Genomic DNA, 26,411 nt, shown 5'->3' on the forward strand with positions numbered 1-26,411 from the left:
GCAAAAAACCTCAGGTTAAACTTTAAGTAATCTGGCATTGAATTTGGCAGTTCCCATGACTCCCCACCTGAGCAAACCTGACTGATTGATACCCACGTCCCCTCACCCACCCTCCCACCCTGGCAAGGTGGAAAGCGATCCCCTCACCACACCCCAAATTTTCGTGCCCAAACTAACTTCCTGACTAAGCCTTGTTCATTAACCCTATAAAAATTAAACTCCGCAGACCCTCGGGACGGACGCCACTAGGGTCTGAGCCCATCTGCCCTCAGATGCATAAATAAATTTCTTTTAAAACTCATGAAGCCTTGTGCGTGTGTCACCTAACAGTTACTTTAAGATCCTGAGTGTTTGAATGTCTATAAAAATACTAAGTGAGCATTAACAATCATCATTGCTACCTTTCTAAACAAGGATGCCACCCAAAACATCAGTGAGTTAATAACAATAATTTAAAAATAAGACATTTATGCTAAATATGAGTTGGTTCTTTCAGGCCCAATTTAACTTCTGATTACTTTGCAGATGTTTTCTCGAAAAAATCATAATGTCTGTAATTGATAAGGATATTCTACTCCACCATAATGCGTTCCCTTAGGCAGAAATAAACTGAATTACCTAGCAGCTGCCAGCAGGGAGCAGCCTAATCTGTTCTTCACCTTCTTAAGTCATAGTAGCCGTGCCTGCAGCAATAAAACCCAAACTCCTGGGTCAGAATTCAAGGCCCCTGACAGGAAAATCACAATCCAAATTCCCAGCTGGGCTCCTGCGTCTTCTCTCCATGCACCCCATACTCCGCAGTCACGCCTCCGTGGCTCTGCAGACACCCTGTCCAGTCCGGGGCACACCCTGCCCAAGTAGCACAGTCACAAGGAGCTCTGGCAGACCGCCATTCTAAGGGTTGAATCAGAGGTTATCCCCAAGATCAATAACTCTCACCTCAGTAAGATTTTCTAAAATATTGGATAATCATAATTATCGCCATGAATAGTTATGGTAAAAACTAAATCAGCCATGGACATTTTGTGAAACCACAAAATGATTGCAGGTGTGTAACTACCCAAGCCCATCTAAAACCACTAGTAGAGTTCGGTAAAAGTGGAGATTTTAAAAAAAAGAAAGAAAAAAGAAAAAAGGAAAAAAAAGAACTGCCTCACAAAGCCTTGTGAAAATTAAGCCCTTCCTGTAGTGCCTGACACAGAGACTCGTTTAATGGTGATGATCATTATGATTCCAAAGGTCCACGAGCAATGGAAATAGGAGCAAGGACAGCTAAAGGCTCATCCTTTTTGGATCGCTTAATTATTGTGGACAAAGCTAGAGACCAGGGGAGGTGCCCACCCAGCGTGAGCGCAACGAGCGGGCGCCTGCTTCAACATCCTTGTTGTCCCTGGCAACCGGCGGTCCTTGCCTCCAGCCAGGTGGGCTCTGCGCAGGAGCAGCAAGATGGCGCTGCACTCCTGGTCCCTCGACCTGAGGTTCGGCGAAAAGAAGACGCAGCCGACCGCGGTCTCCACCGGCCCATCCCTGGAGCTGTGCACCGTCCCCTCCACCCTGGGCTCCTCGGTCGCGGCCTCAGCGCTGGAGCAGCTCTTTGCTGTGGGTAAGAGGCCCGCGGGCGCTGAGAGGGACGTCCCCTGAGAGGTGGCGCCTAGGCGGCACTCAGCGGGAACCCTCAGTGAGAACCGTCCTCCGGAACCCAGAGCTTCCCTGGCTAGGGCGCAGCCTTCTGCACCTCCTAGGGCAAGAGAGAGGAGACCGGACGGGACCCAGGGCTCAGCTCTTTTGCTGTGGTGCCACTGGAGTGACTTGGCCCAAATCATACTAGTAGCTGATGACAAATCCTGGACTCCCAGACCATTGCCATTTGCCTGCCGACAAAAGTGCCCACTATTTACAGTATGCATTCAAATTTATCTTTTCCCTTTTTGACTTTTTTTTAAACAATTTATTCCAACATTATGCCATTGCAAACTGGCTGGCAAACAAGAAAGAGTGTTTAAGAAGCTCCTATTGTATTAAGCAAGGAAAATTAGAGAAGGATGTTTAGGAGATGCTAACGGATGAGGCCAGGTTAAAATACTTCTTCATTTAAAAGCTGAACCTGTAATCAAGTCATCTAAGCTTAAGGTAAGACATAGTCCAAGGAAGGGCAGTGTTTCTTGTTCAGCTCATAAACCATTAGACCAAACAACAAAGCCTCTCCGTGCTTTTCCTCTGCTCATTTCATCGTTTCTAGATACTCATGTTGATATCCATCGTAATGTTTCTCTTAGTTTGGGATAGTTTCTTCCTTCTCAGATGAAGTAATTTAACTTCACAATTCTTTCAAGATTGGAGATGTGTTTTCAGTAAAAATGTTAACCACCAAAGAGACCTAAATGCTTCTGCTATAGATCAATATATCCATTCAGTCCTAGTACTTAGATACAAAATACTTTTTTCTGCTAATAATTTTTGGACCCTCAGAAAGTTTTTCTTAGGAAAAAACTTCATTGAACCTCTTGTCCTGAGTGGGGGTTATAAAATATGTAGCTCTCCAGCCCATTTACAAGTGGTAACAGGCTTGGGTCTTCATTCATTTGCTAGAAGCAAGGAAAGAAAATAGCAGATAATGCATTCCGCCCTAATACACACTTGCTTGCAAACTTGTAATGGATTTTCACTTAGTTTGAGAGCTTAGTTCATGAAGAGAATCCAAGTTGCCTAGAACTGAGGGCAGAAATGGCTATTTACTCTTCTGAGAGTCGGGCAGGGCCATTAAGGGCATGGCCACTGAAGTCACACCACTTGCGTCCAGACTCTATCAGTAATGGGCTCTGTTACCTTGAACATATGACATGACCTCAAAATCTTAGATTTCTTACCTGTGAATTGGGAATCATCGTAATTTACAAGAATCAGCTTAGATTTTTATACAGTTTATTAAATGTGTGGTTTGGGGCAAAATACTATATTTAAGATTCGTATTTACATATATACACACACAAATATATGTGAAAACATTTCATAAACAAACCTATAGTATAGGCTTGCTATATTTGTTCTGTTCATAAATGTTTGTTGAATTTTTTGTCCTATCCTCTATACATCCCTCTGCCTACCATGAAAGATGCAAAGATGGCTCTTAAGAGAAGTTTGTGTTCGAGAAGCATAAAGTACGTACCTAAATTAGAATACTATGAAATAGAAAATAAGTACAAAAGAGATTTATATAAAGTACTATAGAAATTCAGAGATAGAAGATGAAATTTCCAGCTGAATAAGCATTTGAGCTACTACATCTTAAAGGGCTAAATAGAATTTGGACAGACAAATAAGAGATCTTAATTTTCAAATTTTTTTTTTTAGAACAATCACTGCAAAGTGACTATTTCAAATGCAATGAAGAAGCTAGGATCTTTCTTAACGACATTGCTGTAGCTGTCAAGAAATTGGTATTGTATTATCTATAAGAGCTTTTCTTTTTTCAATCTTCCAATTATTTCTTCATCAGACTTTAATTTAGCACCAACTCTGTTTAAGGTATTTCAGTAGATAAATAGGGAAAATATTTACCCTGAGTAAAAAAAAAATTTCTCTCCATTTACTAAGCATTTTAAACAGTGTTGCTCAGCTGTGGATTGCTGCCCGATTTTCCACGCAGAACACTGAGTTGAGCCATGTAATCTGGAGGAGGGCAAGCCAGCTAAGGCGAGGCGGTACAGGTCATAACAGAGCTCAGTTTAAGGGCTGAACCATACTGGCCAATGCTTGGGACACCATTATGTAAACATGGTTTAACACAAACAACCTCTGAAATAAATTGCATGTGTGGTGGCAATGAATTCACTTCTCTCAAAGCCATTCCTTATCTAACTGGTGAGAGATTGTTTGGGCTCCCATTTCACTGAAGCAGACTGTGCTGTTCAGTATACACAAATGAACAAAAATACTTTTAGTTATACTAACTCAGCCCCACAAAGAAATATTGAAAGAATTTTCTTTTGAAGTATCACAAACATTTCTCTGTTTGGTCCTGGATGATGTTTGCAATGCTTCCCTGGCAGGGTCAAATGATGAAGTCTCTTCATTTGATTTAAAAATTTTGAATAAGAATCTACTGCATATCGCCCTGGCCAGTTGGCTCAGCAGTAGAGCGTCCGCCTGGCGTGCAGGAGTCCCGGGTTCAATTCCCGGCCAGGGCACACAGGAGAAGCGCCCATCTGCTTCTCCACCCCTCCCCCTCTCCTTCCTCTCTGTCTCTCTCTTCCCCTCCCGCAGCTGAGGCTCCATTGGAGCAAAAGATGGCCTGGGCGCTGGGGATGGCTCTGTGGCCTCTGCCTCAGGCGCTAGAATGGCTCTGGATGCAACAGAGCGACGCCCCAGAGGGGCAGAACATCGCCCCCTGGTGGGCATGCCGGGTGGATCCCGGTGGGGCGCATGCGGGAGTCTGTCTGACTGCCTCCCCGTTTCCAGCTTTGGAAAAATGAAAAAAAAAAAAAAAAAAAAAAAAAAAGAATCTACTGCATATCAAATATCTAAAAATATAGAAATACAACTATAAAATAAATGAGTTTGGGTCTACAAACTGCTGCTAAAAATTAATATCATTACTTTACAATTATACTTTATGTAATTATATATAGTTGTATATATGTATATATAATAGACTACAGAATTATGCTTTATAATTATACCTGATTGAAGACGTATAGAGTACACACATTTAGAATACATGTAACAGAATTTGTCTATGTTGTACTGCACTGTGGCCTTGTAGAAACCTTCCCTCTGCTTTCCTTTAGTTATGTTTTTCTCCAGGAAATGAAGGGATTAAAATATTTACTGTGGCTTTATTAAAGTATCTAGTATGTGTCCATTTAGTATCTGAGCTGTGACGTCTCTTAAATAGAGATAGATCCCACTATTGTTAAAGTAACAGATTTTCACTATTATAAAAGCACTAAGTGTATACTCTGGAAAACTTAGAAAAACATAGACAAGGAAAAGGAAGAAAGTAAAGACAGTGATGATCCCACCACCCTAAAATAATCACTGTTAACTTGATGAATGTACTTTCTGCTGTCAGGGTATAGATGATGCCTGCATTGAATTTTATTTTATAAAAAAGTGATCTTACTATATGTACAATTATATAAACTGTGTTTTATTATTCATGAAATAGAATGATAATTTCTCAGGTTACAAAGTAACTATAGCTATTATGACCATTTATTTAAAAGATGATTTATGTGCTTTTTCATGAACAGATTTTTGAATTTTTTTTCAAATAACCCCACCCCCAAAATATAAATTATTAATAATAATAACAGGCCCACCTGACTTCTTGTTTGGATTTGTAGATATGTATAAGAGAACCATTGTTCTCTTTAGACCTAAGCATATTTTTATAAGCATTTTCTATTTTTTAATTAAGTAGCTTTTTTCTGGATGTTACCCTACTTATTGAAGTCTTTACCTTTAAATTGATTGAAATTGAAAACAAGAAACACACATAGGGAAAGGTGATTTCTGAGCAGAAGAAAATAAACAGAAATGAAAAGGTAAACTAAAAATGATACTTTTAAAATTGATTGTAGTTACTTCTACTTTCTATCCAAATAAAAATAGCAGCTGAAGGTATTTGATGAAAATCCAATTTTGACCTCTGAAAATGTTTATAGGACATTGCTCAGGAGATAAATTTTATTATTTTAATATGTAATTTAAATTTTTAGGAAGAAATGAGAAAGGCTACCATTGATCTTCTGGAAATTGAAAGCATGGAGTTCAGCAGACTGTATTTTATATTGGAAACTCTTCCTGATAATGCGGGCACAGAATTGGAAGGTATTTTGAGGTTAATAACTATAGAAATTTAGTTTATCATATAAGAAAATAGAACCAAGTACATCTCTATGTAAAAAGATGAGTTTAATTTGTGATTAAATAAGATCAGTTTAGTTATTTCAGGTCAAAATATAGCTAGAAGTACATGACACAAACAGTGAGATCCATAATAATTTTCCTGACCGTTTAAGTGAAAATTATATATACTTCTCACAAACATTAGGGGATATTTTGTGCTTCATATTCGTTTTGATAATCCTCTAATTTTTGTGAGCAATATATATCTATATATCTTATATTTATATAATTTAGTTTCTAAACAGACTAAAAATATATTGATCGGCCCATTCCAAATTGGTACTTATCCAGTTAGTCAGCCTTACTGGCCTAACTGACATGTCTACTTTCTGTCTCTCTATGAGTTTGGCTACTATACGTACCTCATATAAGTGGAATTATACAGTATTTGTCCTTTTGTGACTGGCTTTTTTCACTTAGCATAAGGTATTTAAGGTTCACCCATGTTGTAGCATGTATCAGAATTTCCTTCCTTTTTTAAGACTGAATAATATTCCATTTTACGTATACATCATGTTTTATTAATCCATTTACTCATTTACCAATGGACCCTTGGGCTATTTCCTTTCAGCTATTATGAATAAAGTTGTTATAAACAGAAGTGTACAAATATCAATTTGAATTGCTGCTTCAAATTTTTTGGGTATGGATGTAGGAGGAAATTAATAGGTGGTACGATAAAATGGTAATTTTATGTTTAATTTTTTGAGAAACTGCCATACTGTTTTCCACAATGGTTGCACCTGTTTACATTCCTACCCACAAAGTGCAAGGGTTCCAATTACTCCATACTAAGCCAATACTTTTTTTCTGCTTCTGTTTTATAAATAATAGTCATTTTAATGGGTATAAAATGGTATCTCATTGTGGTTTTGATTTGAATTTTCTTAATGATTAATGATGTTGAGCATCTTTTCATATGCTTATTGGTTATTGATAGATCTTCCTTGGAGAAATGTCTATTCAGATTGTCAACATAAAAAAAAAAAAGCTTTCAAACCTGTAAGAATTTTTCTGAGTTTATTTGAGTCAAGCTGTCGACAATTGCCGGGAAGCAAAGTCTCAACGGATTGAGAAAATGCTCCGGAAAATGGCAATTTCACCACTTATTTTATACATTAGAATCAAAGGGGAAGATGTAAGGGGGTTACATGAAATTGATTGGTGATAGATTAGGGAGGTGGGAGAAAGTAAAGTGGGGAAATCTCTGAGATTGGGTAAGAAGTAAAAGTGTATCTGCTGAAACTTCTTTTACACAGTGAGACACAAGATAGGTAAGTTAACATGATAATAACAATGAAGGGGTTTGTTGGTTCCTGCTCTGGTGGGGTGCCTGCCCTGAGGGGGGCAGAGAAAGATTTCCCCTACATTTCAAAGGCATGTTATCGGGGTATGTTATTGCAGATGCAAAAGGTAACAGACAGGCTTCAAAGCAAGCATTGACCTTAGTTCAGATAGAGAATAGCTCCCTAGGACTTGACTACCTATAAATTGCTTTTAGTCAGAAAGGTTTGATTTAGACCAATGGTAGTCAACTTGGTCCCTACTGCCCACTAGTGGGAGTTCCAGCTTTCATGGTGGGTGGTAGCAGAGCAACCAAAGGATAAACTAAAAGATAGATTTAACTATAGTAAGTTGTTTTGTAAAGATTTATTCTGCCTAACTTAACGAAAATCCAACATAAAGTACTTGGTAAGTAATTATTATTATATGCTTTAACTTGCTGTAACTCTGCTTTATAAATTTTATAAAGTAAAGTTACTTCCCTACTTTATAAATCATCGTTACTGTGGAACCGGTGGGCGGTTAGAAAATTTTACTACTAACAGAGATACAAAAGTGGGCGGTAGGTATTAAAAGGTTGACTACCCCTGATTTAGACCATCCTGTTTTTACTTTAGTTCCCTGAGTTCCCAAGGCCATTGTGTAGGCTTTCCCTGAGCTTGTCAGGTTCAGTCCGTGGTCACATTTTGATTTATTTAAAAAAAAAATTTTTTTTTCCATCCATAAGATCCTTTGCCAACCTTTTAATCAGGTTGTTTGTTTTGTTTTATTGGTATTTTTTTATGTGTTCTGGATATTGACCTCTTGTCAGATACATAATTTGAAAATATTTTATCCTATTCCATGGGTTGCCTTTTCACTCTGTTCATAGTCACTTTTTTTTTAATAAATAAATTTTTATTTTAATGGGGTGACATCAATAAATCAGGGTACATATATTCAAAGAAAACATGTCCAGGTTATCTTGTCATTCAATTCTGTTGCATACCCATCACCCAAAGTCAGATTGTCCTCTGGCACCTTCTATCTAGTTTTCTTTGTGCCCCTCCCCCACTCCTCCCCCTCTCCTTCCTTCCCTCTCCCCGCCCCCCATAACCACCACACTCTTGTTCATGTCTCTTAGTCTCATTTTTATGTCCCACCAATGTATGGAATCCTGCAGTTCTTGTTTTTTTCTGATTTACTTATTTTACTCCGTATAATGTTATCAAGATCCCACCATTTTGTTGTAAGTGATCTGATGTCATCATTTCTTACGGCTAAATAGTATACCATGGTGTATATGTGCCATATCTTCTTTATCCAGTCTTCTTTTTTTTTTTACAGTGATTAAAATCTTTAAGCAAACTCTTGGCCAATACAGCAAGAATCCATAAAAGTGTAGTGTTCTGAATATGTTCACCAAGTCCAAGTTGGCCCCATCACCATGCCAAATCCCTGAAAAATGCAACCCAACCCCAGTTCAGTCTGTTAGGAGCTGTCGCAAGGAGCAGGAGTCCAGGAAAAGTCCACATCCAGGAAAAGTCCGCATGGCACTGGAATTGTTGTCACAATTCTATACTTTGCAGCTCATGTCCAAGTCCCAATGACCGCTGCTTCTATCTGGTAATGATTCAGGTAGACTGGAAAAGCCATCTGCAGCATGTGTGGAGATGGAGCTTCTGTTCTCCTCTGCCTGGAAAGATGAGACCAGGTTGCTTTTCCCTGGAGCTCTGCGACTGTGGCTTGGTAAAGAGAACCTTGGGATACACTAAGCTGGGTGGCAAAGGTAGATTCATAATAAAAGTTGGCAAAAGGGGGAAAGAGAGCTCTAAATTAGGAGTAGGTCCCAGCCTGAAATATGAGTGAGGCATTGAGGTAGGAGGAATAAAGGAAACACTATATATTAAACAAAGCAGCAGAAAATAGGACTATCAACACCCACAGCAGAGATCTTCGAGGGAAGAATAAAAAACCTGACTATTCAGGCAAGACATAGTTAAGTGGCCCTTGTGCAAATGAGATCAGTTTACCTGCTTCTTGGAAGAAATGCCCTAGGCTCGTCCACAGTGTCGTAGATGGGGCCAACGGCCCTGGGCACCTTCAGCCTTCAGTGGCAAACCCCAGCATTCTGGGCAAGGTTAGGTCATAGGTGGCTGGAACAGGGCTGGAAGAGATTGAACCCTCCCTTAGAGGAGCGAGGAGGAAGCCTACCTTCCAGTGTCCCTGTTTCCTCACAGGAGAGGCATGTAAGTCTGGCAGGCTTTAGTCAATGACCTTCCTTTCCACTATTGAAGCAGGACCCAGATGGCATCCTATGAGACCCCTTTGGGGCGTTGGAGCCTTTAAGGGCATATCCTAAAAGCTGGTAGTTCCCCTGATCTCTATTGGGCTTTCTCTGCCTCTTGGTATCTTAAAAGCCATGCTCAGAAGATCTCGCTGAGGGGTTTGAGGATCCCCATCTGCCTATATAAATCTTTTCCATATATCTGAAGATAGTCACTTTTGATTCAGAAAAGTTTTAAATTTTGATGTAGTCCAGTTTATTTTTTTATCTGTTGCATGTATTTTGGGTTCATAATCAAGAAATCCTGGCCAAATCCAATGTCATGAACCTTTCCCCTTTTTTCATATAGGAGTTTTATAGTTTTAGCTCTTACATTTAGGTTTTTGGTTGTAATGTTTTAGTTAAATGTTATCTGTGGTGTAAGGTAAGGGTCCAACTTCATTTTCCCATTTGCCAGGAATGTTAGCTGAGGCTCACATCTCAGTTCCTCCACTGGAATTGTCCTTGGCAGAGGAGGAAGACTTCACCCGGGTTACATTCCTCCCCATGTGCTGCTGATCGGTCACTCTGGGTACAAGGCATTCCTCCCTTGACTCAGTGCAGAGCAACCCCACAGTGTCATCTCAGCTCTAAAGCTCATCACCATTTAACCTCTCCTCTGCCCAACCCTGCTTCCCTTACTTCCTTGGAGGTGTTTCTGAGATCACTACACAATACATTTTCTACACACAAATTTTAGAATCTGCTTCCCAGGGAGACGTACCAAAAACTGTAGTCTCAATTTTTAATTCCACTTGTTGCCTTGAAGAACGAAGTCTGCCTTCATTGTCTGCTCTGCCTGGAAGGAGCTGGGCCCTGTAAATTTCCCCTTCCCCAGCCCACACAAAATGAAACTTTGTCATTAGAGGGCCCAGGATGGATACAAGAGGAAGAAGGGGTTCTCATCCTGCTTTCAGGGTGCTTAGTTTGGCAGACTCTTGGAGCACATGCAGCTTCTCCATGCCAGCATGTGGTAGTCCCAAGTGCCTAGCAGTTTCCTCCAGTGCCCCTTTGGGCAACATCATGGCACAGTGCTACCAGTGAGCTGCCTTCCCAGGGACAGCTTCTGCACCAATTTGGCTGGTTTTGCAGGGAGTTCTAGATTATGTCACCTCCCTCGAACATGTTCCCTCAATACTCTAGAAGCCAGATTGCCAGCCCAGCATTTCATGCATTTCTTTGAGCTATCCAGTGAGCCACAGTCAACTCCAGTGAGGTCCAGGTCTCAGGCCTGGAGGTGCCACTTCTTCGTGAGCACTCTGTCTCAGCCCTAGGGATAGTGGCTGTTCCTTCTGCCTGCTACTCCTGAATTCCTTAACATTCTCTTTACTTTCTTACTATTCATTCTCTCATTACTCTAATCCTCTGTTATAGTTCATAATTCTTTATATTAAATTTTCCCTATCAATTTACTATAAGATTTCAATGACCTAATTAGACCCTGAGTGATATAGTTGGTTATAAACCAATATGGATGGTGTTAATCTAGTTTAGCAGAGGAAATACAACAAACTATCCATGCAGAGAAAAATAAGAGTGCTTTTGTTTAATTTTCTTTGGTTGCTCTTTATTTTCATTTTTTTTCCTTTTTTAAGTGAGAGGAGGAGAGATAATGAGACAGACTCCTGCATATGCCCTGACCAGGATCTACCAGGCAACTCCCATCTGGGGCCAATGCTCAAATCAACTGAGCTACTTTTAGTGCTTGAGGCTGATGCTCAGGGACCATCTGAGCTATTTTCAGCACCTGGCTGTGTTCAAACCAATCAAGTCACTGGCTGTGGGAGGTGAAGGAGAGATGGAGGATTGGGAGGGGGAGAGAAGTAGATGGTCACTTCTCTCGGTGTGCACTGATTGGGAATCGAACCCATCAAGTCCATATGTCAGGCTGACACTCTATCCACTGAGCCAACCAGCCAGGGCCTGGTTGCTCTTTATTTCTAGGTTGGGCTACTTTTATAATCAGGAAAAAATATTTTAGAAGGAACATTACCATATATATCCTTGATACATGCTGAATACTTTACCAAGTAACTTTAATTGGCATTATGAACAAAGCTTTACTACTCAAAATATGGTTCTTAGATCCGCAGCATGAACGTCCCCTGAGAGCTTGTTACAAAATGCAGAATCTCTAGGCTCATCCCCAAACTACTAGATCAGAATCTACATTTCAACAAGATCTCTAGGCATATGTATATTTGATACACAGAGTTTGAGAAGCCCACTACAGTGAACAATTTAACTAGTAGTAGCCTAGAAAAAATAGCCCAGATCTTTCAGGGAAGCTAACAGTTCATTTCTAGGAAATTTGATGTGTAGAAATGTCATCCAGGACTTTTCTAAACAGCAATGTTAAAAAAATTTCATGCCTTCTTATCTATCATGCACTGAGATAATATTCTAAAGTCTTATGTGATTATACTGCTTTGTTATTTATTGTTGAATAATTAGTGTGTTTTTTTAACACCTGCGTTTCCTAGACAGCAGAACTGGAGGCAGCGCTTTTGCACCATTATTTTATTAGGGAGTCCAATTCAAGGATGAGGAGAATGGAATAAGGAGGTCAGAGTGGGGAGAAGGAGGAGCTAATATGAGGTGCAATATGATGTTGACTGTTGTCAGATGCAATAAATGAAGCATGAACTTATGCCCCTAGGCCAGTTAGCTCTTCTCAGGACCATCTAGGTCAATGGTAGTCAATCAGGTCCCTACCGCCCACTAGTGGGCGTTCCAGCTTTCATGGTGGGCGGTCGCAGCACAGCCAAAGTATAAATAAAAAGACAGACTTAACTATAGTAAGTTGTTTTATAAAGATTTATTCTGCCAAACTTAGCGAAAATCCGACATAAAGTACTTGGTAAGTAATTATTATATGCTTTAACTTGCTGTAACTCTGCTTTACAAATTTTATAAAGTAAAGTTACTTCCCTACTTTATAAATCACCATTACTGTGGAACCGGTGGGCGGTTAGAAAATTTTGCTACTAACAGAGATACAAAAGTGGGCAGTAGGTATAAAAAGATTGACTACCCCTGATCTAGGTGCTAGTTCCTGTCAGTCATTGGTCCAATGTGTGCCCCACTTTCTACACTTTGGGTTCCATGCATGGGTGTGGGTGTCTAAAAAGTCCCATGGTAGAGGCAACAGGGAAGTCCTAGGCAGAAGGTGAGAAGTGGATAGAAAAAGCAGAAATCAACTGCTGTCAGACTGTATCGGTATGAAGTTGCTCAGAGCTTCTAAAAAGCTAGTCACCACAGCAACAGCTGAAATAAGGGAAATAATTGATCGATATGACTGAAGGGGTCTTAAGGGGTGAGGAGGAGGTGTCTGATACAGGAGCATAATTAAAAGACTATTTTAAGGAAAGACAATTTGTTCATGATTTGAAAAGTCAGTATCCTACAATTGTGCTGTTTCTCAAATAACAGTAACATTTCCGCTTACTTTTAAGAGTGTGTCAGAGATGCTCGCAGATTAAACCTTTTTGAGATAAGCCAACTACAAATAAAAATTTTAAAGGTCGATAATGAAATAAAGTTTCTGAAGAAGAGATTACTTGATCTGAAAGAAAGAAATAAAGATCTGGGGTAGGTACTTTTTTTTTTCTTTTCAGTAACTGAAAGGGTTTGGGGATCTGGGGCTGGAGTGGGAAAATTGTGCTCAGTTGTTTGTCCTCTGACTTGAACTGCTGCCACGCAAGGTGAGAGGTGGAAATCACTTGGAGAAGAGGACCCAGGCTCATGAGGGGTACGTGATGGCTGCAGAGATCTGGGAAAGACAGCAGAGAATCTTCAACCACTGTGGTCAGAGGCAGCCGCTTCCCAGCAAGAACTACTGTGTGTGAATCACACCCTGCCTGGCTCCTCACGTCCACGGGTGGAGGCACACGGTGATTTTAGGTTTCGGTTTCCATTTTAGTGAAATTAAACTTACAAACCATACATACCCCAAAGGAAGAAATCTTACTGGGTGTAAATATCAAACCAGATATATTATAGCTATCTTCGTTCCTTAATGTATTCAGTCATAATCTACTAATGGCTAGGGATAAGATCGGTTCCCAGGAGAGGGTTCTAGATTTTATCTGTAATGAAGTGAGACAGTATGTGTAACTGCTGGTAGCCCAGGACCTGACCCATGTTAGTTTCGTTCCTTTATTCCTGGCTGTGTTGCCAGCACTTCACCCCTGGGGGCCTCATTTTCTCCATCTGTTAAATGGGGGTTATAAGTCTTGATTTACCTGGCTCATAGAGGAAGAGAGAGATGCTGAAAGAAAAAAGAAAAACAAAACAAAACTCGGAAGGACTCCTCTGAACTGTGAGTAAGTTTTCAAGGCTAGTGTGTAAATATCAGAATGTCAGTTTGTCCAAGTGAGAAATGTTTTAAAGAGCCCTCATCATAGGAGAAAAAATCTCGGGAAGCTAAATCAGAGGACTGCTTGGTGCACCAGATTTCAAAACACAGGGAGTGAGGCGGACTCCTCAAGACTCAGGGACGCTGTCCCTGAAGCAGGCTCTCAGAACACCTGTTCTGGGAGACGCTCCAGAATAGAGAAAGTTCATCCTCACGTGAGTTTGTGAAATGCTGCACTCTCTAATCCTTGTTAGGGATTCACAGGGCAGATTGGTACATGGTGCCTGCTAGCCACAGCTGCCACAGACAGGTAGACTAGACTGTCCATTTCCAAGTTGGAATACTCTTATCATTTGGCCAGCACCATCACACCCCTACTGACCAGTGATTCTCAGACTCCATTGTACATCAAAATCACCTAAAGTGCATGTGAAAACACAAATTACTGGGGACACCCACCCCCTGACTTTCAGATTTGGGAAGTCTTGGAGGTGAGGGTGAGAACTTGCATATCTGACAAGTCCCCAGGTGATGCTGAGGCTGATGCTGCTGGTAGGTCCCAACTACATTCTGAGAATCACTGCACTAGAGACATCTTTATAGAAAGGCAGATGACAAACCTAAGGTGGGTTGCTCGATAAGCTAGCATCATCAAGCTACAATCACTTGTTTCTCCCATTTTCCACAGAAAGGTATGTATCAAGGTGCCCTCCCTCACTGACAGGTCGTCCCCTCATGCAGTCCTCGAAGCTCAATACCTGCAGGCTCTTCGGTGTGCCTGCTTTCTGTTCCGTGCCAGGGGTCTGCGTGCTCTTCTCCCCCCATCTCGGGACACCCAGTTAGGGGCTTTGATTTGACTTATTTTGTTTCACTTTGCTTTCTAGAAGCTACTCAATCCTCAGGTCTATTCATTGTTAGAAGGCTTCCTCTCTTAGACCACAAAGCACCCATGATCTGACTCTCTCTAGGCTGGGCTTCTGTTGATTGCATTTCTGTGGAGTTGATGGCTGGAAATTAAACTTACCAACAATCCGTTTTCATTTTCCTGAACTTTGGCACACAACCACCTGCACTAAGGTCTTTAGCCCCAGGGACTAGAAAAAGGAAAAAGGTCTTTACATTGCAGGAGCTTTTTAAAAAGAAAAATAAAGAAATGAGGCCAACTGTCCCTCCTCCAAATCGTTTATTGTTAGCCCTAGTGTAGATGTTTCTAACAGTCTTAAGGTCTTCCTTCACTGAATGTGACCAACTGATGTGTGAGGTTAAGGTCTCCTTTCAAACTCAGATTTGGCTGAAGCTGGGAGAAGGTAAGAGAGTTCAAATTAGGTTTCAAGCATCCTCTGAACAGTGAAGATGGACCCTCTCCTTGCCTAACTGCTGTCCATGAGAGGAAGACTAGCTTTCTCCTAGGCCCTGCTGGCAGGGTCGTGGCATCAGAAGTTGGCTGGGGGGTGTGTGTGTGTGTGTGTGCTGGAATGTTTATCTTTCTTTGACTGGACTATGTATCTCAGGATGACAAGAGAGATGTGCCAATGCTACACAGCAAACCATTTGGCCAGATTTCATTTACCTGTGCAAAACTGTTTCTGAATCATTGAATACTTAAAAAAAAAATTTTCCCCATTGATTTGAGAAAGAGGGGAGAAGGGAGAGATAGAGGGAAGCATTCACTTGCCTTTCCACTTAGTTGTTCCATTTAGTTATGCACTCATTGATTGCTTCTTGTATGTGCCCTGACCAGGAACCGAACCTAGGACCTCAAGGAGTAGGGAATGAAGCTTTATCCATTGAGCCACCCAGCCAGGGCCTGAATCATTGTTTACTCTAAACCAAAATATCCCATAGTTACTGCCTGCTATGTGGGGATGGGTGGGGTGAGGCAGGACCATGTGACATCTTTGTTGTGGTAAACAGTTACAGGTTGACGCTTGTTTTGTGTTCCCTCTGTCATCTCAACCAAGTTTAGGCAATGACAAGTCCAATCCTAAAATCAGTATCCCTTCAAATCTCCCTCTTTATGGTGGTCGATCTCACCAAACAGACTTTAAATCCTAAAGGCTATATTTTTCAGGCCATGAATGATTTTTTTTTCCCTCCCAGTGAAGAGCAAGAGGAGCTGGCAAAGGAGCATGAAAAGTTTGTCCTGTCACTTAACCACACGATGGAGAAAAAAGCCGCTACCATTATTTACATCAACCAGACTTATACCAAAATAAAGTTGGAGGGGGAAGAATTAAAAGTGCAAGCAGAATATAGTCAAGATCTAGCGGAAGAAACAGAAAAAGAAAGAGCAGAATATTTGAAACAAAAAAGAAAGTTGAGTGAAATGGTAAGTGGCGTGGATTCTCTTTTAGAACTCAGAATTGTACAGAACCTCAGGCATGAAGTGGGGAATAATTTATTTGTCCTTGAGGCTAGCCAGCACTCCCATGGTGTCTTCTGTGAGCACTGGGACGGGAACAGAGATTTGAGGGCAGTGGAGCCCCCTCGGGGAAGACATTTCATTGTACAGCAGCATCTCAGTTCATGAGAAGGAGTATGAGTGACAGGATTTGTATCACTGGCCCCGTCCTCATATGCAGCCCTACAGAGACAAGTAGTCTGTCTCCATGTCATCTGGTTGCCGTTGTCAGTTCTGGAGCCGTGTGGTGTGGCAGGACCAGGGAGTTCAGCGCTGTCCGAGCCGCTGCCCCTGATGGATGAATCTGAGAGGAGGCCTGCAGAGGGGCTGGGTGGGGCCAGAGGCCCTAAGAGAAAAGAATATTCCGAGACCAGCAATTTTATGAGGGGGCCAGAGGAATAGTGACAGCTTCTCGCTGTCTGCTAGTCCATGTTAATTAAAATTCACCTTGAGAGTGGTTTACTGTTGGTGGTTCTTGGTTCTGCCCTTGATTGCCCCAGAGAGGCAGAACTGTCTCCATATTAGGGCGTCCCAGGGTCAGTCCTCTTCCTTCCTTCCTCTGCTGTGGGGCCTCGCTCCTCATGAGAGTTCCAGGTGAGCTCCTGGTGCTGCCCTCTCCAGGACTGGAGTTGCTATAACCTCAAATTGAAAATGCAAGAGATTGGGTTCAAATTCACAACTGCTATATTTAATAATCTTTTTTAAAAAAGGAAGGCGGGAAAGAAGGAAGGAATATTTACTTGGTTGCTTTTCTTGAGTCTTCATTACAAATTTAGAGAAATACAATCTGGCAGTGACCATCTTTGGTTTTTATGGTGATTGATTCTATGATAAAACTTGAGTGTTTCAAAAATCCCAGTCAGGTCTAAGCGTCTTTAATTCTTCAAAGCACCTGTGTCTTCAGGAATCATTTTACACTAAAACCATGGATTGTTCATCTTGAATATAGATTGCTCAGCCTTGTCATCCTTGGAATAGGCTCTTTGTGAAGGAGCTGGCAGGGAGGCCCTGGGGCCGTCTGCAAGCTGCTCAGCCGGATTTCTGAAAGCCCGGGGACCGGAGCAGGGTCACTGCGGCCGTTAGCCTGGGCTGCAGTGCTGGAATCGGCTGAAATGCATGTCTTAAAACTAGCGAGAGGCTCCCGTCACTGGGTGAGACCTACCTTGGATTTACTGTTATCACAGGAAAATGGAAATCTCAGGACAACAAAGACCAAAAGTCTTCCCGTTTTCATGGCTGTTGACAGTGATGCCGAGCAACGCTGGGTTCACCCGCTGTCCCCGCCCCCTTCTGTTCTCTGGGCGCTCCAGACCCCCCAGGCTGCGGCGGCTCACTTCAGTTCCAGGGGCCAGGCGCGGGGTGTGTCTGTGTGGGCACAGCTGAGTGGGGGTGAGGAGTGGGGAGCCTTGGCCCTTTTTTTACTTCCCCTGGAACCTCATTGGTCCACCAGTGATGGCATCAGGTCTGCCCGAAGGAAGGTCCCCAGGGCAGGGATTTCTGTACCCTTCACTGCTGTGTCCCAGCACTGCCAACAGCGCCTTAGCACGCCCCACACCTGGAGGCACTCTATAACATTACTTCATTGAAGGAATGAGTTTTAACTTCATTTTAAACCCTCTGGGGAAGTTTATCTCCCCTTCTCTTCTTTAATGTAAATGTGAAATTGCAAGAAAGGAATCACGGGGAGCTTAAAATAGGGAATTTGCAAACAGGTTATTCCTTATGTGAATAGTCTATCTCAGGGTCTACAAACAGTTTCTACAAGGGGTCAGATAGTAAATTTGGGGCTTGTGGGCCATGAACCGCCCAACTCCGCCACCGTAGCAGAAAGTAGCCCTAAGCAATGCCTAAATGAATGGTGGCCGAATTGGCCCACAGTTAGTGTGGTGATCCCCCTGGAAAATGACACTGGTTAGGATACCTTCAGATGCAAATGGTGAAGCCCTGACTCAAACTGGCTTGCCCAGTATGACATTTGTTATCTCATGCTGTAGGAGCAGCGTCCAGAACTAGTTAATTCTGTGGCTCATCCCTCCTCTCCTCCATCCTTCATCTGAAGACCAGTTTCCTTTATGGTCACAGGATGGCTGCCAGTGACAACTAGACTCTGTTTCCTTATTTAAGTATGAATAGGAAAGCCTTTCCTAACCAAGGACCACAAGTCTTCTTGCCATGTCTGATCACCCACCCCGGTACAATACTGGCTAAAGGAATACCGTGTCTCGGAGGGCTAGACTAATTGAAGTGGATACAAAGGAGTCAACCACCAATGTTCACTCAAGGCAGGTGATAGGCCGTGGTAACAGCCTGTTAATTCCCTTTACTTCCTATGAAAAAGGAAAAACTATTACAGGTATCAGAGTATCTTCAACCCCTAAGATCTTTCCTAGCCCAAAACAAAATACGTTTTGCTAATATCATTTCTATAGTTGCAAGACCTTGGGAGGGAGCTTAAGGCAAAGCATTAACATAGAATTGCAATTTTCATCAAAATTTGTTAATCATAACATTTCTTTCAGCTGTTTTCTGGTGTAGAGATAATTTGATAACAATCACATTTATTCAGATTAGCCACTTTGGGGGACTTGGCTGGTGGCTTTGAAGGAAAGCCACCCAAATATGTTTTCATAATTGTTTAATATAGAATTGAATATACTTTTTCAGGCCTTACTACTCTAATAGTTACCTTTGCTTGATAATTCATTTTGCCAGAAAAATCTATTGATGTGTTTGATATCAATAAGAGAGCAATTTACTTCATATTCTGACAAGTGGTGAGAATATATTTGTAAAGTGGTAAGAATTTGTCCAGAATTGTAAGCTGCCCTGTCTTCGGTGATTTTGTTTACTCTGTCTTTTGTCTGTTTTGTTTCCCAATAAAAATGTAAAATTAGGTTTCCAGATGATTCTTTATTCCTTTCTTTGACTCTCCTTATCTGCATAGCACACTATAAATCTTGTAATTATTGCTATGGTATTTTTCTAATGAATTGTTACAGTGGCAATTGGTATATTGTACTTAGATTGAATATGAATTAGGCTGACATAATAAAAAAATATTTTCTAAACTTTGTTCTCATAAGTTTTTGATTGGCTTATATTTATCACTACAGATTGATGAATATAAAAAACTCTGTGAATTTAAAAGACGGGACACTTATGGAAAGAAGAAAGGATTGGATAAATTAAGGCTTACAGAGACAGAAATTAAAGAAACAGTTACTACTCAAACAGTGGTAAGAAAGAATAAACTGTTTTTCAAGCCTGACCCAGGCACCTCAATACCTACTTTTATTATAACCGGTAACAGGTGTTTATAAAAAAGGAGTTGATTTTAATTTACTTTCCTGTCATTCTGGGAGAATATTTTTGTCATGTTTAATATTTTCTGATACTTCATCTAAAGTGTTATATTGATAGTACATTCGTTTTCTTCGGGAATAAGTGGGAAGAAGGAAGTTTAGCATGCCTTAGGTACAAATTACAGCTAATGGGCCATAATAATGTAAAAATGATTTTTTTAAATGTACACAGAACCAACCAAATGCATACAGAACCATACATAACATTTCTGTGATATTGCTTTATTTTACGTAACAAAATGAGTAACCATGGGCAGATACCTTAATTCTGAATATGTGATGAGAAAACGGAATTTCAGTTCTCTATTTGTATTAGGTACAGGAGCATGAATATGGAAAGAAGACTGTTTATATGAATTGGGAAATACTTTAAAACTCTACAGTTCTTTTTTTTTTTTTTTTCTTAAGAAGTGAGGAGGCAGAGACAGACTCCCGCATGTGCCTGACCGGGATCCACCCCACAAGCCCTCTAGGGGGTGATGCTCTGCCCATCTGGGGCATCGCTCCATTGCAACCAGAGCCATTCTAGCACCTGAGGCAGAGGCCATGGAGCCATCCTCAGCACTCGGGGCCAACTTGCTACAGTGGAGCCTTGGCCGTGGGAGGGGAAGAAAGAAATAGAGAGAAGGGAGAGGGAGAAGCGTGGGGAAGCAGATGGGCACTTCTCCTGTGTGCCCTGACCAGGAATCAAACCTGGGACTTCCACATGCCAGGCTGATGTTGTACCACTGAGCCAACCAGCCAGGGCTTACAGTTCTATTTTTTTAAATTAATAACATTAAGTGAAAGCCAGTACTATGTTAACTATTTTGTGAACATCATCCTTATTTATTTATTTTTTTCTGAAGTTGGAAATGGGGAGGCAGTCAGACAGACTCCCGCATGTGCCCAACCGGGATCCACCCGGCATGCCCACCAGGGGGCAATGCTCTGCCCATCTGGGGCATCACTCTGTTGCAACCAGAGCCATTCTAGCACCTGAGGCAGAGGCCACAGAGCCATCCTCAGCTCCCGGGCCAACTTTGCTCCAATGGAGCCTTGGCTACAGGAGGGGAAGAGAGAGACAGAGAGGAAGGAGAGGGGGAGGGTGGAGAAGCAGATGGGCACTTCTCCTGTGTGCACTTCTCTTTGGCTGGGAATCAAACCCGGGACTCCTGCACACCAGGCTGACACTCTCCCACTGAACCAACCGGCCAGGGCATCATCATCCTTATTTTAAAGATAAGAGAACTGAAGCTTAAGGAGGTGACTATAATTGAAAAAGTTAATGTTAATACCACTTCTGGGTCAATTAAAACAGAATTGCCTGTTAATCTTCTATCACAATTAGTTGAATTGAGTCTTTATTTCTTCTATCTGTAGGCATCTCTTCTATCTGTACTGAAAAATATGTGTAAAACTCTATATGAGGCAACACTAATAGTGAAACATTACACTTCTTATCAGACTGCTTAGTTGTCCCACTAGAGCCCAAGCTCTACGTTGATCAGGCATCCCTGACTCGACTTCCCGTGCAGTGAGACACTCCTGCTGCTTATCCGCAGGGCTGGCAGTCTCTTTCATACTACTCTTGAGGCACCTATGAGGATTCTACTTATCAGTGCCGACACTAACTGCCTCCGGAGGAAAGACACGAGATCGACACACAAAGTTAGTTGCAAGAGTCACACAGGCAGTTTATTACTCACAAATCCTTTTGGCGTGCCTGGGTACAGCTTAAGGGGGCCCCTCGGGTACAGTTTAAGACAGCTCCTCTCAGCTGTCTTTGGTCAGAGCTCAGAGCAGTGTTGAGACAGTTCACATTCAGGTTCGAGTCTGGGCGACTACTGCAGCAGGGGGCCCCTCAGTTTTAGTACTTTTTCTGGCCAACGTCTTCTAACAGGTGTCAATCTACAGAATTATCACCTCAAACCACCTTTTTGGGAGTTCCCCACAGGGACTCCTTTTTATGTTAATCTACTGAAATGTCACATCAAGCCACTTTTTAAATGTTCCTAGGGAAGTTTCTTGTTTATGTTAACTTACAGAGTTTGACATCAAGCCACTTCTTATCTATGTATAACTTCACACACTCACTAACAGGGCCCTGCTCAAAAGTCAGTCTGTTTATCACATCTGCACACACTATATTAATTCTTATCCAGACAGCATAACTTTAACTTCTTTAATTAATTTAAATATTATATAAAATATCTTAATTACTTATATGTCTTCTATATTTTTATATTTCTATATATTTAATTACTATAACATTATATTACTACAACAGTTAATGCTATTATACTTTTTATAGGACGGTTCTGATCATTTCAGTTAATATCAGTTATTAAATCCAATTACAAAACATAAGTAAAATAAATTTTTTCACCAAATGTGTGCATTTAAAAATATTATCTATTTTTTGAAATATCAACATAGTAAGGGGATATGAGTCAGGGTAGACTCAAAAGAGAACATAGGAGTTGTATAAATCAGATTTTATTTGCATATCCAAGTTCATATCTCTAGTTTGGCCCTCATAAATCATATACCATGTGCCCTCCCAATCCTAGCTTGGAAAAATGAAGTACATGTTTTTTAATCTGTAATCCAAATATTTCTAAGGCCAAATTAGACAAGGCTTGATGGTGTCCTTTTTCTTCTCTCCACTCTAGCCTGCTAACGCTCACCCCACCTTACCAGTGAAGAATAGTGGGGTTTCTTAATTAATTAATTATTTTAGGTGAAAAGAGGGGAGATAGTGAAGCAGACTTCGCAGACTCCAGGTGGTTGCAGATTCACCCGGCAACCCCTTTCTGCAGCCAATGCTGAGAGTACTGAGCTATTTTTAGTGTCTGAGGTTAACGTGCTCCAATGGAGCTATCCTCAGTGCCCAACCACATTAGAACCAGTTGAGCCACTAGTTATGGAAGGGGAAGAGGGAGAGGAGAGGGAGACAGGTGGAGAGAGAAGCAGAAGCTTCTCCTGTGTGCCCTGCCTGGGAATCTTACCCGGGACATCCATATGCTGGGTCGACACTCTATCCACTGAGCCACTGGCCAGGGCTGAGAATAGTGATTAAAGCAAAAATTTGAGTGTCACAGAGACCTGGGTTCAAGTTTTGGCTTTACTTGCCTAAAGTTTTCTCAACATATGAAATGGGGTAATATTATTGCTTATTTCAAAGGACTTTGGAGATCAAGTAAGGTCATGCCTACATAGCTCTTAGCTGAGAGTGTTGTGTTTGGTAAAACTTGCTGCTGTTATTGCCCAAGATCAGAAAACAATGTTTTGGCTATGGACTGAGACAATAAGAAATATCAGATTATTTCTCATGTGGTACTTTCAGTTTAAAAAAAATTTCAGCCTGCTTAAGCTGATGTCATGTTGGCAGAAAAGAATCAAGGTATGTGATTCTCAAGGTGACCTACATATCCAGGCCAGAGAAAACTGAGGGCTAGAGGTAACCAATGTCAGAAGCCTGGTGGCCTTCAACATTTAGTCATTAATCCTGATCATTGGTCATTGTCCTTCAGACATTCTGCCAATTTTTGATGGCATTCCCAGGATTTCAGACCCTTGTTACTTTGGAACTAGTTATGGCCCAGAAGTTTAGTCATGTGGGTGCTTTAGAGAAAGAAATAGTTTTGGGGAGCTGTCACATATTGTAAACTATGACTAGTTTATAATATTCATTGTACTATCCTGGAGTAACATTTTGAAGATGATTATGAAAATATAGATTTGTTTATTTTTTTAAATGATAGTCAAGAAATGTCTTGAAAGTTGTTTTTATAGTTTTCACATCCTCGCTGCTATATTTGGTTGCTCTTCCTCCCAAATTTTGTTTATCTTTTCTGATGATTTCAAAATTATTTCTGTCCAAGGTTGTAATTTGAAGAAACAATTATAATGATTGCTTTTATTTTAACTAAAGGGTACCTCCAATTATAAGTTGAATAGGTGACGCATGAATATTTAGTGAATTGAACTGCTGTCATGAATTATTTGACAATCATTGAATGCCATAATTTTGAAAATTCTTTCAATAGGTTCTTAGTGATCACAACTTAGAGATAGCACAGCTACATGAATCAATAAGAGATATGAAACAACAGATCGAAGAACTAGAGAAAGCCTGTCTTATTTTGGAGGATAAAACGTAAGTATGATACTTTATTTTTACTGAAGCATTTCTAGATGTTATTTTTCTTTCATTTAAAAATAATTTATTGCCCTGGCCAGTTGGCTCAGTGATAGAGTGTCAACCTGGCATGTAGAAGTCTTGGGTTTGATTCCTGGCCAGGGCACACAGGAGAAGCACCCATCTGCTTCTCTACCCTTCCCCCTCTCCTTTTTCTCTGTCTCTCTCTTCCCCTCCTGCAGCCAAGGCTCCATTGGAGCAAAGTTGGCCCAGGTGGTGAGGATGGCTCCATGGCCTCCACCTCAGGTGCTAGAATGGCTCCGGTTGCAACAGAGCAACACCCCAGATGGGCGGAGCATCACCCCTTGGTGGGCATGCTGGGTAGATCCCTGTCGGGTACATGCGGGAGTCTGTCTCTCTGCCTCGCCGCTTCTCACTTCAGAAAATAAAGAAATAATTTATTAGATGAAAATTATAATCTTTTCATTTACAAAATTTGTGTGACTGTCAGCTTTATAAAAGCACGTCTTTATTTAGAAATTAATCAGTCTTTCAGGAGATAAAGAGAAAATATTGAGGATGATGCAGTCACCTTAGGAAATGGAAGGGACTCTGTGATGCATGTTATTCCCACTTCAGTTCCTGACTCCCTGCCAACAGCTATGCCCCGGGAAGGCCTTAGTGAGGCCCACGCAATGCTGCAAACTCACCTGCCCACGCGGTTACAGTGCTTGTTCTCAGCCAAGGGGGACTTCCAAATTTGTTGAGAAAATACAAGGAAGCCTCAGAGCAAAAACTTTTACCCGTGGAACTGGAACAAGAAACTTAAGGCAACTTTCTAGTCCATCCCAAGGCCCCCAGTCTCTTTTCCTTTTGCAAAAGAGTTTCATCCTTCTCTCTTTATCTACATGTTGTGTCTCCTCCTGGTGAGCCCCTGGCTAAGCCTGGCCATTCCAAACTCTCTGAGTTTACCTGTCACAGGCCCATCTATCTTTAGAGACTGGCCAAGATACTCTCTTCCAGGAGAATTTCCAGATTGCCCATCAAAAGCTGTTTGACTCAGGTCTGGACCAGAAGGTGGGATCTTGTAATATAAATATGGTTTCGGGGCCTACCCCCAGGGTCTCTTTAAAAGACAGTTTAAAAGACAGACTGTGAACTGCCGGATTCTGCAAAGGACAAGTAACTTCATGTGTGAAATCCTGTTATAATATGGCAGCTCATTTCTACATACACAGGTTTGAATGTTTTTCAATTCAAATTATCTTCTAAAACTGCAATTGCAGAGTACAATAATTGTCATCCTTGGTCCATAAAATAGGCAATAAGTTTTGCACTCAGTACCAGATTTAAAATAAGAAAACTCAAGTATTATCACAATTCACACTCAGAATAAAAAATCTATTTCTTTGAAAGTCATCCAGTGGTTTTAATCTATACATGTTTTAAAGAAAAAGTAGACAATAATAGAGAGTGACGTCACGGAAATGGCGCCGTGAGCAGCGCGTCCGACAGATCTCCCCAAAATCTCAACAAATTTATCAACTAGAAACAGAAAAATTTATCCTCGGAGCATTCCGGAGTTCCACACACACACACTGAAAGCAAAAGGACTGTTGCTGAGGAGAGAGCACACCTGTGGTGAGTCAACCCACACGTGCAGCTGCCCGCCCACACTCGGGGACCGCAGCCTGGGCACTGGCAGCCGCCCCAGCATACCCTGAGAAACCACGCACGCCCCGCGCGCGCCCCGTGCCGCAGTCCCCGACCACTGGCGTGCGGAGAAACCCCGCGCGCGCCCCGTGCCGCGGTCCCCGTCCACTGGCGTGCGGAGAAACCCCGCGCGCCCCGTGCCGTGGTCCCCGACCACTGGCGTGCGGAGAAACCCCGCGTGCGCCCCGTGCCACGGTCCCCGTCCACTGGCGTGCTGAGAAACCGCACGCACGCCCCGTGCCGCGGTCCCCGGCCACTGGCGTGCGGAGAAACCTCACGCGTGCGCACGCGCCCCGAGCTGCGGTCTGGGAGGAGCACCAAGGCTGTCTTTCTTAGTCAGGAGATTCTCTCCGTGGGCGGGGCACCTCACCCAGCCATTCAAGCTAACAATCAAGCGCTGGGGGGAGGGGCGTGCAGCCAGCCTGAAATACTTTCTGGAGCACAGCTGCGGATCCAATCAATGAAATTAGCTTAACCCACGAAATCTACACACCCACGGGGCTCTAATTGATAAGATCTCTCCCAGTTCAGCGATCCAAAACAAGAGGCGTGATATTTTTCAGTGCCTTTCGCTAAAGGGGCGGGGGCAACTTCTGATTGACAGAGCCTCCATATTCAGGGATATACCTAACAAGAGGGACTTGGCAGATATTAAGATCCATAAAGCAAACAGCGACTAGTGCTTCTTCTTCCCAGCCAAAACAGGCTACCAAGTGTGGAAAGCCTGGGTTGAGTGGTCCAACTGAATGATAGGCGCTGAACAGTCACCTTGACAACAATTGACTCCCAGCCCCACCTGATTACGCTGGAGGCTCTGACTACCAGAGCCTTACCCAGAGCCTTGCGCTGAGTGAGGATAGAGTGGGGATTTCCCAGCTCTTTGAGCCTCTTACTCCCCAGTCAGAAGCAGTGGCAGCCTCATAGCTGGATCACCAGGCTGCTAATTCAGGAAGGGG

At 42.0% G+C, this 26,411-nt stretch overlaps 1 protein-coding gene across 1 annotated transcript in view; it reads left to right on the forward strand.

The window, feature by feature from the left end:
• The first annotated feature begins 1,446 nt into the window (after positions 1 to 1,446).
• The window catches only part of CCDC175 (coiled-coil domain containing 175), a 66,466-nt gene continuing 41,501 nt past the window's right edge, over positions 1,447 to 26,411 (forward strand). Inside the window, exons 1-7 of the mRNA XM_066343615.1 lie at positions 1,447 to 1,603; positions 3,352 to 3,437; positions 5,721 to 5,832; positions 12,955 to 13,090; positions 15,957 to 16,185; positions 19,371 to 19,493; positions 23,651 to 23,760. Coding sequence (XP_066199712.1) covers positions 1,447 to 1,603; positions 3,352 to 3,437; positions 5,721 to 5,832; positions 12,955 to 13,090; positions 15,957 to 16,185; positions 19,371 to 19,493; positions 23,651 to 23,760 — 953 coding nt within the window. The remainder of the gene's footprint in view (positions 1,604 to 3,351; positions 3,438 to 5,720; positions 5,833 to 12,954; positions 13,091 to 15,956; positions 16,186 to 19,370; positions 19,494 to 23,650; positions 23,761 to 26,411) is intronic.

The sequence above is a fragment of the Saccopteryx leptura genome, chromosome 6, assembly GCF_036850995.1.
Source record: "Saccopteryx leptura isolate mSacLep1 chromosome 6, mSacLep1_pri_phased_curated, whole genome shotgun sequence".
In the NCBI taxonomy this organism is placed as follows: domain Eukaryota; kingdom Metazoa; phylum Chordata; class Mammalia; order Chiroptera; family Emballonuridae; genus Saccopteryx; species Saccopteryx leptura.